This window comes from Fringilla coelebs (genome assembly GCF_963513975.1).
Source record: "Fringilla coelebs genome assembly, chromosome: 7".
Lineage (NCBI taxonomy): Eukaryota > Metazoa > Chordata > Aves > Passeriformes > Fringillidae > Fringilla > Fringilla coelebs.
Window position 1 is genome coordinate 30718281 of NC_140035.1, and position 15431 is coordinate 30733711.

The window sequence follows — 15431 nt, forward strand, 5'->3', positions numbered from 1 at the left end:
ATTGTTTCAAATGTAATAATCTTGCCAGAGCCTGAAGCATGCTTCTCTTTGCTCACATAGCCCACTTTTTAAAATGTCATTATGTCTGATTCAGCTGCATAATCAGTATTTCACGATTTCACAAAATTGCTGGTTTTTCTTAGTCTTACAGTGGTGAAGAAACAAGTGCCTCAAACCGTGCTGTGAACACCAAGCAGCAATTTCTAGTGCATTCAAGGTGGTGGGGTTCTGATGCTGATAATACATGAAGTTACACAATATAACCAGAACCCCTTGATACAAGTATTTGTGGGAGGGAAATTATTTTTTCTTTTGTATACAAACAGCTACCAATCTTTCTTCAACATTATGCCTTCTTTTTTATGCTTGATCAAAGCACGTAGCAGTGTTTCTTTCTGCTTACTTCTGCACTTACATGCAGGTCACAGGTACAAATCTTGGCTTCCTCGAAGACCAAAGGAAGAAAACTTCTGTTTAAATGCCATAGTCAGCAGTGGGGAATGAAAAAGTCAGAGCTGCAGCAAAACCATTGTGGAGTTTTCAATGTTGGGCAGTTTTTATGACCAACAGCAATGGTCTGCAATGGCTTAAGGCTCCTTCCTTTCCAAGAGCTGTTGCCTGGAAACAAAGTCCAGGAAATTCAGGCATCAAGGTGAACTTCCAAGAGTGACTTTCAAAAAATCAGAGGTGAGCCAATGGAGAGCTAAATAAAAAAAAAATGGCACCTTGCTTTGGCACTAGAGTCTTGTAAGATAAAATTATTAAAATTTCAGCTGTGAGTTTATGTTACTGTGGACATATTTGTTATGGGACTGCCCTTGAGTTTAGTTCCAAAAGTAATTGAGATTTCATTAAAACCTCTAGGGTAATTCTGAAAGTGTCACATGACTTCCTACCTCAAGCTGGTCCCATAAGAAGTGCAAACCTCCCCCTGTGTTATTTAAAATTCTTATGTTTTACATTCATACCCAATTGCTGTTTTAAATTTATTTTTTCAAGATTTTTTATCTTAATAATGCCATTATTTTTGTATAAAAGGAGCAATATTCAGCCAACTGTGTTAAAGAAAAAACACAGTAATTCCCAGGGAGTAGGGATCATGCCTCCTCTGATTGTACAAGATCTTAGGAAGAACATACTTTTGAATTAATAAACTGACTTGCATGTTCAGTTGCTTCCAGAATTTATGTGAACAGGAATTATCCCAAGCTCGAGGTAACGAGATCCTGTCCAATCTTTGCAATCTTGTGTTTTTTTCAAATAAAAGGCATACAAGCAGATGGTAAGTTGAATTTTATTTGGTCCACAAGAAAATATTTTCCACAAAAAATATTGTAAAAATATATTGTAGTGTGTTTCATTTGGGAATACTGATGTGCCTTAGTCCAGAAACGTCAACTTTACAAAGTTGTGCTGCAGTTAATGTATTTTGAACCATTATTAGAATATCAAGTCAGTCACATCATACCCACTCAGATTAATCTTGTTTCCTGGAGAAAATATAAAGCAAATGTATTTTTAACTCCTAAATAGAAGTAAACAGTTTTGCAGAGTATGCCAGTCCCAAACAGGAGTGCCTTTATTACACAAAATGAAGTCAAAAAATCAATGGTAACTTAGCTGGAAACCCACTGTCAGTGGCTCTAAAACTCTAGCACAGCTTAGCATAAATTTATTTTGGTGAAGAAGTCTTTATTTTTACAATGTATTAGTATTGTGCCTATTAAATGTACAGCAGAGCTCTGGAGAGAGATCTCCCTCCATCTCTTACCAGACTGTAGCACTGAACAGATTTATTTTCTATTAAGGGTAAGTGCATTATTTATAAGGACAGCATCCTGTAAAAGAGATGATTTTCCTGGTGAGAAGCAGTCTCCCTGTTGTTTGCTTTCCATTTGCTGCGTGCCTTCCCTGAAGTGCCAGTGTCATGGAAAGCATCCTAAAGCAGCTGGAATTGCACTTGGGGCCACTCTGGAGCTGCTGGAACCTTCAGGCACCAGCGAGGGCAAAGGTTGGTGGCTGCAGGTGTGGGACTGGCTGGGCCACCAAGCAGCTGGTGCTGAGTCCCCCCATGGGCAGCCCTGGGGCAGGCAGGGCAGCCACCCCACAGGGGAGCGATCCCAGGGGCACGGTCAGGATGCCTGGTGACCCCCGCTCCAGGGAAATGCCGAGTGCAGATCACAGGGGATGCTCTGGTGCAACCTCAGCTGTGCTGTAACTCTGCCTGCTGTTGGACCGTGCAGTGGCTGCCTGCCAGCAGGGAACTGCTCTCAAAAGGGCATCTGATATTCCTGAAGAGTGTCAGGTGCTAAGGCTACATCCAGAGGAAGGATTTGAGACGTGGCAACAGGAAGCACTGCAGCACTTCACTGCCTGTAAGTGCCTTGTACAGGGGCCAGGGCAGATCCACCTCGAGGTGCTCTGGCAGTGAGTGCAGTTTTCTACCTGCTCCTCACCTGCCTGGCCAACAATGGCTGTGCAGCTTTGGCTTTTTAATTTTAATTACTGTGGTAAGCAGCGTTCACATTCTCAAGCCCACACTCATGTGAGAAAGGTTGGCCCTTTTTTTCTTTTTTGTAATAAAGCTTTATTTCAGCTAGAATAAGATTATTAATATTCTTTAATACTGTGGTAAAGCAATATCCAATTGATATGTACTGACCTGATCAGTGTTTTGGCTTTGCTTTCCAACTCACACTAATATATGGAAGTATTTTAAAGCAAACAGAGTATGATCAAATATGTGCTGTAGAACTTGAAGGAATGTCACTTACCAGAAGAATTTAAGTGAACCATAAAACCTTAGTCCCACTTTGCAAATGGCTTTGAGGACAACTACGTAACTTCAAAGAGGACAACATTACAGCATAAGCTGATTTTGTTCCCTTTTCCAGCAAAAGCCTGAGAACAGCCTTAATAGCAGGTCACTGGGAATCTAGTCTGGTCACTGGGATTTAATGGCAGCCTCGTGCTGTGTCACAGAGAAGCATTTTTCACCCTTCATTCCTGATAAAACCACTTCCCCATATAGGTGAATTTCAAATACCTAAGTTTGTGTCACAACATTTGCAAAACAGCTCAATCCATAGACTCTCTTTCTACAGCATTTGACATGGTCCTCTTTCTGCTTGCTTCCCATTGCTTGAAAGATCATGCTTTGGATCATTTACTAGAACTATGTGTACCTTTTAAAAATAGTAACAGCTTTAGCCAGTATGGAAAGCATTTCTCTGTAAAATGAAAACAAAATGGAAAACATTTTGATCTAGGAAAAAGAACGATGTCTTTTAAACTGGGCATCTCAGAGAAAGGAACAAACAGGTGTAAAGGCCAAGCTGTTAGAAGGCCTTCACTTTGTATAAAACATCAGCAGCGTTGTACCTTTGGGATGAATGAAACAATCCGTGGGTGTCCTGATGCGTCAAACAGCAGCTGTGAGTGCGGTGGATCAGGCTGTGAGTCCTGGGCTAGCAGGGAGCTGTGTGTGGATGCACTGGGGGAGAGACACAGCCCCTGAGCTTTGGCTCTAAGGCTTGGTCCCTAACTCTGCACTGTGGGCACTGCTCAGGGCTGGGGCTCCTGTGGCTCCTGCTGGCATTGCCATCAACAGAGTTTCCCATGGTTAGCAGCAGCCTACAGAAGCTGAAGGAAGACGTCCTGTCCCAAGGGTGGTGCTACAGAGTGGAATTTCAGTGTGATGCAGCCACAGCTGCCACGAAGCAAACTGTCCTAAAGCACTGCCACACCTCTGAAGGTTCCTTTCACTAGTTACCATCAGTAGTTTTTGCACATCTCTCTGGGTTACAGTAAAACAACAAAACCAAATCCTCCCAAACCGGCACCCTAACACAAAAAACCCCAAACAAAACCAAAAAACCAAACAGCTTAGGTCTGAACACAGCACCAGATGTCATTAACCTATCTTACTGCAGGGTTTTAGAGACAAGCTCTCATGCATTTACAGAAGCATCTGTTAATGATAATGCACTGCTTATCGACACTGGCACGTTTCTCACTGGTCCACTTCCATGGAAGGTGAATAGCATCATCATCCAAATGGCTCCCTGAATACCACTGGGGTTTGCAAAGCGCCTCCCATCACCTTCATCGTTTTGTGATTTTACAGATTTAGTTAGGTCACAGAATCAAAAGTAAAATTTATGATAGCAGTAACCTTTGCTAGATGCAGACCTTGATTTCACTTTAGCAAAACGCAGACAGATTCACCAAGCACAGAGAGTTGATCTCACCTACAGACAGACCACTGATCTTTTATGCAGAACATAGAAATAATCCACGTTTTTTCCTCTGTGGCAGTGCTTGTAGAGGTGCAGGGCAGCCACAGTCTTCTCATCCTCCTTTTAACGCCGATTTCTGCTCACATCCAACACGTACAAAGACAGAGTATACTCAACACGTGGCTGACAACGAATGACACTTGACGAACAGGTTCTACTGCGATCCAAGTAGTTTGTTAGCAATCTAGGCTAAAAGGCAGATTTTCTCAGGCTCCCCCTGCAGACACCTCCCCACGGTGATGCTCAGGGGACAGCAGGGGCTGCGTTCTCTGCGCTGGCAGGAGGCTCAGGGCACGTCGCTCTCGATGAAGGGGATGTCGCTGTACTTGCTCTCGGTCACCGCCCACTGCTTGACCGCCTGCTCCAGGATCTCCCGTGACAGCCGGTGCGCGTAGTCCAGCACGATGGCGCTCGAGGGGCCCTTCTCCTCCGCCTGCACCGCCAGCAGCGACGACTTCTCCCCAGCGCAGCCCTCGCCGCCTCCCCCGATCCTCTCATCCTGGACAGCGTTGGAACCTTGGAAGGCAGCCTTGGATTTGATGCATCCCATGGTACATTGGAAAATGCAGCCGCAAAAGTCAGTTCAGCAGCATGTTGTGATAACCTGGAAGTGGTTCCCTTGTTCGATGCGGTGTTGCTGCTTCTTGCCAGTGGCTCCAGTTATTTTCAAAGAACAGAACATCTCCTTTTGTGCTTCTTCTGAGGAAATCTGTCAAAACAGTGTTTCATACAAAGGCAATAAATACGTTACCATTCTCAGTGAGCTCAAAGGAAACCTCAGTTCACTACAGGCGCTTGGAGAAGCGGCTTAAGTAAATCTCTGCCCAGCGTGCGTAAAATGTTTTTATCGGTAACATCCATCTACTACAAGTAGGCAAAGTTTGACCTGAATTCACGCTGCCTTTGAATGCAATTCCCAGTACGGGATGTAGGCCATCTAGGAATGTAAAAGTCTTAAAAAAAAATAAAGTCTGTTTCTTCCAAGCTGACAATGCGTCATGCTTCTCCTGAAACTGCAAACAAATGCTGCTTAGCTCCAGGGACTGGTGCTGCTGGAAATAAACACCAAAACCACCCCACAACGGCACCACACAACCACCATAGCCAGAGTCCCGTGTCATGGCTGTCACACGCCCTCTGGGCACAATGACACTAATTCCCAGTGTCACTCTGCTGTTGCTCAAAGAGGCTGGAGCAGGGCAACCACCAGAAGGTATTCACAAGGAACAAGAGCTGGTTTTGTTTTTTCCCTGGAGAGGATAGAGAAAGCAGCAGCAGCCTGCTGTGATCAAGGCAGTTCCAACAGAGCCAGAGCACCATTCTCACTAGAGCAGGACAACTTTACACCCAGAGAAGGGAAAGTGACCAACAAAACACCTGGCAGAGTCCTGTTCAAGTCCTCAAGATCCAGAACTGGTCAGCTCCAAATATGGGTTTTGTTTACTGGCCTACAAAGCTGTTTCTGGGGCTACTTCCTCTCAGGCAAAGCAGAGTCTCACGATATGCCTGACTTTGCCTGGCATGCGCTTACCCACTTATCAGAGTTAACAGACTGCCAGCCAAAATAAAGGCTGCACAGCACAGAAACCAACTGTTCCCTGCAGCTTCACCCAATGACGTTGTACTAAGGTCAGCCAAAGTTAAAGATTTTTTGTAAATAGCCTTTGAAAACACAATCGTGGCAAAGATGTTAAGCCTTATTTATTTCCTTTATACAGTGGAGGAAATAGGGGCTCCTGTCCAGTAACCTGATCACAGGCAAATATTTGCAGAGGAAATCAATCCAATTTGCAGGCAAATGGTGCTTCATAGGTAGGATGGGACTTCCCCAGTTCTCTCTCAGGAGAACCAGATTCCTGGGATGAACTCCTGTCCTCTCTTTGCTACTTCATAAAAACCATTACTACCTGTTTGTAGGGCTGAAGTGCAGCACAGAAGGAGTGGCTGGATCTCCTGGCAGGCAGTCAGTCCTAAAGGGCTCCAGAAACCACCACTTCCACACAAACAATGCCATACCTTTAGCTTTGTAGCAGGACATTTCAGCATTGTAGAGGAATGCTTGTAGACCACCTCAGTGAAGTTCAGTGAGTCTCTCTGTGCACACTGACCTGTGCTGCACATGCCCAGAGCTTTGGGACAGGCACTGTAGTCCACAGACAGGCCTGTAACACAAACCCTGCTGCCAAGGGCTGACCTCTACTAGCAGTTTTACCCAACGCAGAGGAGAGCCAAGCTGTCAGATTTTTATATCAATAACTCATCATTAAATGAGTAAAGACTGGATGGATAACTTGCCATGAGATAAGTAAACAGCAGGATTCCCTTCACTGCACAAAAAACTACATTTATCCCTATGTCTGTACCCATCTTCCATCACATACACTCATCAAACTTAACCTGCCTCCAGACCAGAGGCCAAGGAGAGGCCTGAAAGCAATTCAGGCAGCTGAATAATTCAAAGCTTTAATAGTAATATCTTGTGCTGTCTAATTTCAATATTTACCATCAATAAAACATTAATACTAATCACTTCCACTTGCTCTTCTGGACAAATATGTAGATCTCAGTACATGGTAAAGAATCACTGACAGCAGGTACCACCCAGCACTGCTGATGCCTGAAAGCTGCAGTCTTGATCCAGCCAAGGTAATGCACAGCTGCAGTGTATTTTTATCAGAGTTTATCCTTGACACTTTCCTTAAAAAAGACTATTCAGATTTGGATTTTTTAATCCAAGTCTGGAGCTGTAGTTTTCCTTTTTTTTTTCTTTTTTTTTTTTAAGCTTTCTTTATGAAGGACTGTTAAACAGAAGCTATCTTTAGTTAGGATTTTATCACTGCTTTAATGTTTCCCTCGTGCAGCTGGAGATTTCTGTTAGGGGATACCAGCAGATGAGTCACTGTCCAATGGAAAGGACAGAATGTGAGTAGAGGGAGGATAAACTTCTCCTTAAAGCAGGTAGGGAGAAATTCCCTAAGGTCAGCATCTTCCTCTGCAAACTCACCACCTCTACTTCTTCAGCTGGGCCAAGTCTAATGTTCCTGGGACTGTCTTACACAGAGGACAGGGTGGCTCTAAAGCTTGCAGACAGCAAGGCAATTCACAATACAATTAAACTGTTCCAAATCAGTTGAGCTTCAAAGCCAAGTTCTGCACCCTAGTTTAAATTCTTGCCTGTTGCTCATTTCATTCTTTACAGAGCTCAGTACTTTCCAAGCCACTGCAGTGAGTGTTACAGTTTGCCTGGTCTACTGGAGTTAATAATTGTTGGCACAGAAATAATTGCAAATGAAGCTGCCCTCAACCTTCTGCCTGCTTCCTTGTTTTGCTGACAGCCCTTGCCTGCACACACATGGTGAAATGCTGTTTAAGTCTTCTCTGCCTAACTCATCTCCAGAGTGTTAAGTTCTGACAGATTTTAACGTCTCTACTTTTCCTCACAACGCTCATACCCTGAGAGGGAAAAACCCAACAAATTAATCCTGCTCATTTTACTCCCAGCACGATGCTGCACCCTGTAACTGCACAAGGCAAACCTGTGTGATAGGAGCCTGCTTGTGTCAGTGCCCAAGCTCTGCTCTGTGGCCAGTTGTGCCTCAGCCATCGCTGCAGGCCAAGAGCTCTGCAGTTCCTCACGTGACAAAGCCGCTGGGCTTAGCTGGAGCCAGGGGTCAGCGAGCTCTGCTGCTCTGCTCACTCTCGACCAGGAGCTAAAGCAGCACCATGTGAAACCAGAACTCATCTCCTTTTAGAGACAGAGACTCATCTTCTTTTACAGTAGGTGAAATGTTGATTTATTAATCTGAATAATATAGGCTACTAGTTGTGCTCAATTTTACTGGATGTACAGTCAAAATGTTTTTAAATGCTTCATTTAACTTCACACAATACTGTGCATGACTTTAATGGAAGACTTTAAAACAATCAATTCCATATTGGAATTGGAAGTTTCCAAGGTTAAGTTCAGATGTTTTTTCACCCAATACTTTATTTACTGTGGTAATACTAGGAGAGAGAAAATATTGAGGGGGTGGTAGCTGAACTCAGCAGGCACACTAGGGCTAAGCAGTCTCTTTGCCAGCCTGGCAAAGTGTTTCCTGCCAAGGTAAGTTCATTTCTAACTACTGAAGGAAACAAAAAGATGATGAAAGGATCTGCAATTCACTATTAGACAATCTAAGATAGAAGAAAAAAAACCATTAATCACATAACTGCTATTTAAAAAAAAAACAAACAGGATTTTTTAAAGCATTAAAATAATCAATAAAAATAATTGCAGAAAGGTAAACATGTGATATCAAAAATTAAGAGTTTCACTGGCCTCTGGAATACACCAGCATATGATGAAAACAGGCAGAAAAGCAAGCATTTTGCTGTTATGCAACATCTGTAGCCATCATAAGCAGGTGAATTCCTGCTATCATCTATATGTTTTCCATCCATGAGAACCTCAGGAAAAAACCTTGAAGTTCAATATACTGCTATAAGAAACTGCTTTCTGCAACACTTTATGTTACAACAGTCACCAGATTAAAAATAAGTCAAAGTTTTCAAAATAGCTTTAACATGTGCAGCTTTGCCCAGCTGAAGGCAGCAACTAATTCCTGCTGTGACAGGGCCAAACTTTTTGATTCAAATATGACTCCTCCTCCAGCAGGGAGGCTTTCAGTTTTCCCCTGGGTATCTGCAGGAGAAGCTCAGAGTGCCACTTACCAGAACCACATCGGCTTGTAACAGGTTGTCACCTCGTCCCCAGGAGAGCACAGAGAGCTTCACATCTGGGACTCTGCAAAGGGAACCCAGGAACAGAGCTTAGCACTCTCCAGGATGTCAGAGGTGCACAATATCCACCACCAAGGTGATGGATCTGTAGTGCTGGCCTTGCACAAGGCTGCCTGCCTTTTCTCCCACACAGAACTTGACTTTGACAGAGGTAAAAGGATGATACAGCACTTAATAAATTAGATTGAATGACAGGCTGCAACAATTTATACACAGCACCTAATGCTGGGCTCAGAGTGGGGCCACTGCTTGGGCAAGTGGCTCCTGACCATCTTTAGGATGCCAACCTCTTCCCACAGCAAGTCCAGGTCAGGAGGATTTCAGGAAGGATATGGGGAAGGTGTTGTGCCCATCTGTTGCTTGACCTCAAAAGTTCTCTCCCGTTTTCCCTTCTCCCTCTCAAAGCTTCTGCTGAGACCTGGATCATCCAAGGGCACAGGGAGAACAGTCAGACAATCCCAGTGCTACCATTATCATGGAAATAAAAAACTCTGGAACAAAGCTATTCAAAGCTGGAGTTCGGGCAGGTGACCTACCAAACAGCACTCAGACATCCGCCCCTCTGAACTGCACCCAATCACTTAAAATATTCACACCCTCCATGTAATAACAGAGAGGAAACCCAGAGCACCCCCTCTCCCTGCCAAGGAGGGCTGTAATTCAGGAGCACTCGTGGCACTGGCCTTGGGATCCTCTGCAGCTGTGAGCAGAGCAGCAGCACACAACTGGCAGCGGGATGAATCATTCACTCAGTGCACAGCATCCCCTCCATCCCTGTGCAAAGCAGCCCCAGGCAGGGGCTCCCAGAGCAGTCCAACCCACCAGGCCTTCAGTTCTGCTCTCCTGAACATCCAGCTCCCTGCAAATCCTACAGGGGAGATGCACGGCACAACATTTATTATAAAAACTCGTCCTAATTGTAGGAAAAGGAAGTTTTAAACAGCTACAGTTACTTTAAGACAAGTACAATATCAAAGATTCTGCTGCCTCAGGCAATCACTGATACCCAAATATCCCAAAACAGCTCAGGACATGAAAAGCAAAAATGGAGCTCTCATTCCTCTCAGAGCTATCCCCTCCCTCTCCTGTCGCTTAGTGCCAACAAGAGATAAGAGCTACAGATTGGAAAAGGCTGGATGCAGCAACTGCAAACAACTGCTGTGCAGGATTAGCATGGAAGGGAAAGTCTCCTGGTTATCTGTCTCAAGGAACGTCCTGGAATTTCAAAGGCTTGGGTTTTTCCCCTCCATGGCCAGAATTGATAAAGCTTTTCCAGGCTCCTAAGCCAGTTTCTAACTGAATGGGGGAATTATACATTTCCTTTTCCAAACCAGGCACACCTCTAGTTTACTTTAACAGGTTGTTCAACAAGAGCATAGCTGGTCACAGAATCATAAATTTGGTTTGTTTAGAAAAGGCCTTTCAGATCAAGTCCTACCATTATCCCAGCACTGCCACGTCCACAGCTAAAACCTGTCCCTAAGGGCCACATCTCCACATTCTGGGCAGCCTGTTCCAATCTTGGATCACCCTTGCAGTGAAGAATCTTCGCTAATATCCAACCTAAACCTCTCCTGGCACAACCTGAGGTATTTTCCTCAGGATCTATTGCTTGTTACCTGAGAGAAGAGACTGAGCCCCACCTGCCTACAAACTCCTTTGTAAGAGCACTGAGTTACTTAATGGAAGCAATTTCCATGTCAAATTTCATCTCTCAAGCAATTTAGCAATGTAGTTAAGGAACATAAAAATCTTCAAACTAGAGGGAAAAACAAGAAAGAAGAAAATGTTTCTTCTTACTTCACTCTATGATTTACATGCTCAGTGCAAGTGGGGTGTTTTTGCTGCTAAATAGTACAGCTGTATCGATGTGAGCTTTTATGCTGACAAAATCTGGAACTCTAAAACTAGCCCTGATTTAAAATAATAAATAAAAAAGGCAAAAGCCCCCATAAAATCAAGAAACAGTCTGGCCCCTCCCCAAGACACAACCAAAAGCCAGGGATAAAAACAATCGCTTTTTGCACTATTCTAGCAATCTTACCCAAACTTTGGGAGCAGCAAACCAAGATGAAATACCAAAAGAAATCTTTGGGTGAAAATACCAATAGTTCAGAGAACAGCAATGCCAGTAGGTACAGCCCTCAGCAGCCACAGTGTTATTCTTCATCCAGGAAGAAGTAGTCTTGTTAAAAGCTAAGAACACTGTGTGCTTGGTAGCTGTCTAATTTCATGAAAGTAAAACTGTACCCAGTCGGCCTGTCCTGAAATCCTCCCTCCTGTGCAGCAGTTTATTCACCAGAGCTGCACACACAGTGTGGAGTGCCCCTGTTCAACAACACAGCTCAGGGAGCAGCCCAAAGGCCATTGGAGAACAGGATGCTAAAAACCTCTTAAAGGTTCTGTTCATATTTTATCTCAGCTGCTTGTCCAAACAGATGTACAGATGTATAGCCCAAATTTGGACAGAAATGCTTACAATGTATTGATGGTTTTTCCCCCAGTGTCTCAGAACACATGCATGCACCAGTACAGACTGCCAAACCATGGACAAAAGGAAACATTAATTTAATTAATTTCCTACCCCCACAGGAACAAGAGAAGGACACCTACCATTGATGGAAGCCTGTTTTCTAGGCGGGTAACAGTGAACCAATGGATTTCCTTAGCAATTAAGGCCTTGGAGTGAGGCTGGAGAAGAAAGGGCATGAAGAAGATCAGGACTTCTCAGAAACTCCATCTGCAGGAAGTTTAGCCAAGACTTAAGGAACCTAACTATAGAAACTATCGATGAATGCCTGTGGAAGGGAAAGCTAATAGTGAATGAGGAGATCCAAAATTCTCCAAGACCCCAAATACAAAACAATGCTCAAAACTGGTGAGTGAACAGAAACAAAATACCAGAAACAGATATAATGTTTTTGACCTATATGTACAGCTGTTTCCTTGCCCTGTGTAACACATGCAGGTTCAACATTTCTTTCAGCAAAGCCCACAGGTCTTGTAATTATCAACCCCTCCCATCTATACTAGCTGCAAATCCATGGCCTGGAGTCCATCCCCAGAGCAGGGGAAAACACAAAGCACATGAGCAAAGGTGTCAGAGACACTGGCCAAGTCCTGCACTGAGTTTAGACTGCTCTAAGGCACAGCACTGGGCCCAGACAGAGCAGCCTCTTGGTTTATTTCAATGCTCCAACACTGTAATGAACTAGAGTGGAAACAGGAAATTTTCCTACATATACCACAAAACTTCATCCCAACAACTCAATTATGGAGTCACAGCCTTCCTACTAACAGTCCTCTTCAGGAATACATTGAAGCATTAAGCTACTAGCTCTCACATTAAGGCTCAGGTTTGTAAAGGTGCATTACTGTCCTCCACAGGTGCCTGGCAGAGACAGAGCTGCAGACAATGAAAAGGGATGCACAAATCTTTACGAGCAAGAAAAGCCCCTCCTGCAGCTATTGCTGGCTGCTGCCCAGCCTGGGGATCCTGCCAGCAGGAACTGAGGAGCAGCAGCAGCAGCTAGAGCAGCGGATCGGTGGCTCAGGCTGACGGGGTCGGGTTTTATTGTAGTGGCTGTCACAATATTCAACGACGAGCATATGGAGCTGCAGAGCAGAAGGTATGAATGAGGGACACTGCCTGCCTTTGTGACACCCTCAGGAAGCTGAAGGCTCCACTGGATTAACACAAATGAAAGTCAGAAGGAAGGAGACGGTCGAGATCTGCCCAAGATGAATCACAGAAGAGCACAATAAAGGCAGCACACAACCCCATTTAATCTCCAGAAGCCCATTATAAAAAGAGAAATGGGAATTAGGAATGCACCAGGAAAGCCATTTTCCCACATCTCAGGAAGGCACAGGAAAACACAGCCCCACATTTTAAAATCACAACTATCTTACTACTGATTCACACAAACTGAGGTGTAAGAGGACAAAGCGAGGAGTTAACAACCAGATGCTCCAGCTGTACAAAAACTGCCCCGAATTGCAACACAGAACTATGTCAGCCTTAAAAATCACTCTGTCTCACAGCTCTCCCCCGGTATTTGTTTCTTGAATTCCATCACTCCTGACGTGCCAGCTCCTGCTTCCAGCAGTTGCCGCCTTCGCGCCTGGGAAGCGGGAAGGCCGGCAGCCAGGTGAGGCAGCCGTGCCCGCACAGCCTGGCACCGCTGCCAGCCCTGTCCCCCAGGACCCTGCCCACGGAAACACCTTGCCCCAGGGACAGGAGCGTCCTGAGGCTCTGCCCAACCCCTTGGGCAACTTGTACAAACCAGGGTGATTTTAAAGCGAGAACGTTCCCAGCAGAACGCGATGCTCGGAAGAAAACTAATTTGTATGTACTTGAAGGTTAAAAATGCTGCTTTGTTAAGCCTATAGGATAAATCCCCGCATTTTTTCCTTTTTTAAAATTACTATATTTAGAAAACTAATTTGGACTGCTACTTACTGAACTATGAGAAAGCATAAAATATTTCAGAATCTTTGCCATGACGGGTCTTGCATTATTAAATCTGTATTTTGTAACATGGCAGATGAAGGTAACCTGCTCTGTATAAGGGTCAGTTTGGAAGCCTGGAAAGGGGCTGATGGCAAAGCAGGGGCTGACAGACCCTCACATCACCTCGGCCGGCAAATACAGTAGCCTCACGTCTTCCCCACAGCAGGAACAGCGCCTGGAGAGAACCAGCCACGCCGTTCACCTTCCCACTCCGCATCGCTCTCACTGCTGTCCGCAGCACCACCTTTCCTCAGGGTGCCCAGCGGGAACGGCACCTCCGCTTTGCTCAGTTCGGAGGAGTCCGTGGCCGGCAACCTGGCTGCGAGATGATGGGAGGAGTAAGGCAGCACCGCCGGCCGTCCTGCCAAACCCCACCTCAGAGCACGGCTCCTTCTCCCCGCTCTCCGGCACGACAGCAGCCCGAGGCGCCCGAAGGCCAGTGCTGCCCACGGCCGGGCTGGCCCCGCGGGTGCGGCCGCGCATCCCCGCTCCCTCCCGGCCCGGGCGCGGCTCGGGGCGATGGAGCCGGGCACATACCGGCGCGGCGGGGCGGTGTCCGTGCGAGCAGCATGCTGGAAGCGTGGCCCCGCCGCGCACGGTCCCCGGCCGCCGGGCTGCCCCTTCCTCCGGCGGTGCCCGCGGGATCCGGCCCTCGTCCCACCGACGCCGCCGCCTCCTCCAGGCTCCTGAACGGCAAAGACGCAAACCCACCGTCAAAGTCCATGCTGGGAGCGCCTCCCGGCCCCCCGCCCGGCCCCGCGGCGCTCGCACAGGTAGCGCCGGGAGGGGCCCCGCGCCCGCCGCCGCTCACGCCGCTCCCGCCGCTCCGCCGGGCGCTCCCCGCCCTCCCCGGGGCGGGGGCGGCGGGGCCGGGCGGGGCCGGGGGGCGGGAGCGCCGCCGAACCCGGGAGCGCCGCCGCGGCCCCGAGCTGTCCCCCCCCAGCCCCCCGCCGGCACCTGCGGCCGCCCCGCATCCCCGAGCGCCCCCGGCCCCGGCGCTCCTGCCCCGCCCGGGCACAGCGGCGCCTCAGCGCGGCACCGGCCCTGCCATTTAAAATAAGGGGAAAAGGGGAAAAAAATCACCCAGGCAGGAAAGCCGCCTCTCATTGGCTTCTCCTCCTTTAAATCCTCCTCCCTCTCTACTCGGCCCTAGTGAGGCACATCTGGAGTGCTGTGTCCAGGTCTGGGCTCCTCGGTACAAAACACGAGGAGCTACTGGAGGGGGTCCAGCCGAGGGCAGAAAGATGATGAGGGATCTGGAGCACTCTCTTACAAGCAGAAAGTGCGGGAGCTGGACCTGTTTACTCCAGAGAAGAAGAGATGGAGAGGAAATGTCATTAATGCATATAAATATCTCAAAGGCAGCTGCCAAGAGGATGGTGCCAGACTCTTTTCAGTGATGCCCAGCCACAAACTAAAACACAAATTCCACCTCAACATGAGGAAGAACTTTACACTGAGGGTGCCAGAGCACTGGAACAGTTTCCCAGTGAGGTCACGGAGTCTGCTTCTCCAGAGACATTCCAAACCCACCTGGGTGCATTCCTGTGCCCCTGCTCCAGGTGACCCTGCCTTGGCAGGAGGCTGGATGCTCTCCAGAGGCCCCTTCCAACAACCCTAACAATTCTGTGAAATGTGGAAAAGATGTTTAAAGAATGGAGTTGCCATATAAAAGCTTAGGGCCATCACCATTGCGTGTTCTCCTCAGCCCTGGGACAGCACTGAGGTGCCAGAACACATTTGAGCACACAAGGACTGGTGAGCTTTAAAGCAAAGAAAACAGTGGAAAAGACTGGGGGAGAGACCTGGGTGATGCTTCTCTGATTTTATCCTGTCAG

At 46.8% G+C, this 15431-nt stretch overlaps 1 protein-coding gene across 2 annotated transcripts; it reads right to left on the reverse strand.

The window, feature by feature from the left end:
• Window positions 1-176: 176 nt before the first annotated feature.
• On the reverse strand, window positions 177-14428 carry LOC311156028 (small membrane A-kinase anchor protein). Of its 2 annotated transcripts, XM_084209629.1 has the most exons (4): window positions 14305-14390; window positions 11694-11771; window positions 9012-9084; window positions 177-5007 (listed from the first exon to the last, which is right to left on the reverse strand). In XM_084209629.1, exon 4 carries the CDS (start codon window positions 4846-4848, stop codon window positions 4585-4587), a length of 264 nt encoding a protein of 87 aa, XP_084065755.1. In that variant the 5' UTR covers window positions 4849-5007; window positions 9012-9084; window positions 11694-11771; window positions 14305-14390; the 3' UTR covers window positions 177-4584. The 2 variants fall into 2 exon arrangements, with proteins under 2 accessions (XP_084065755.1, XP_084065756.1); XM_084209630.1 differs by lacking the exon at window positions 11694-11771 and having other exon boundaries at window positions 14305-14428.
• Between the last annotated feature and the right edge of the window lie 1003 nt (window positions 14429-15431).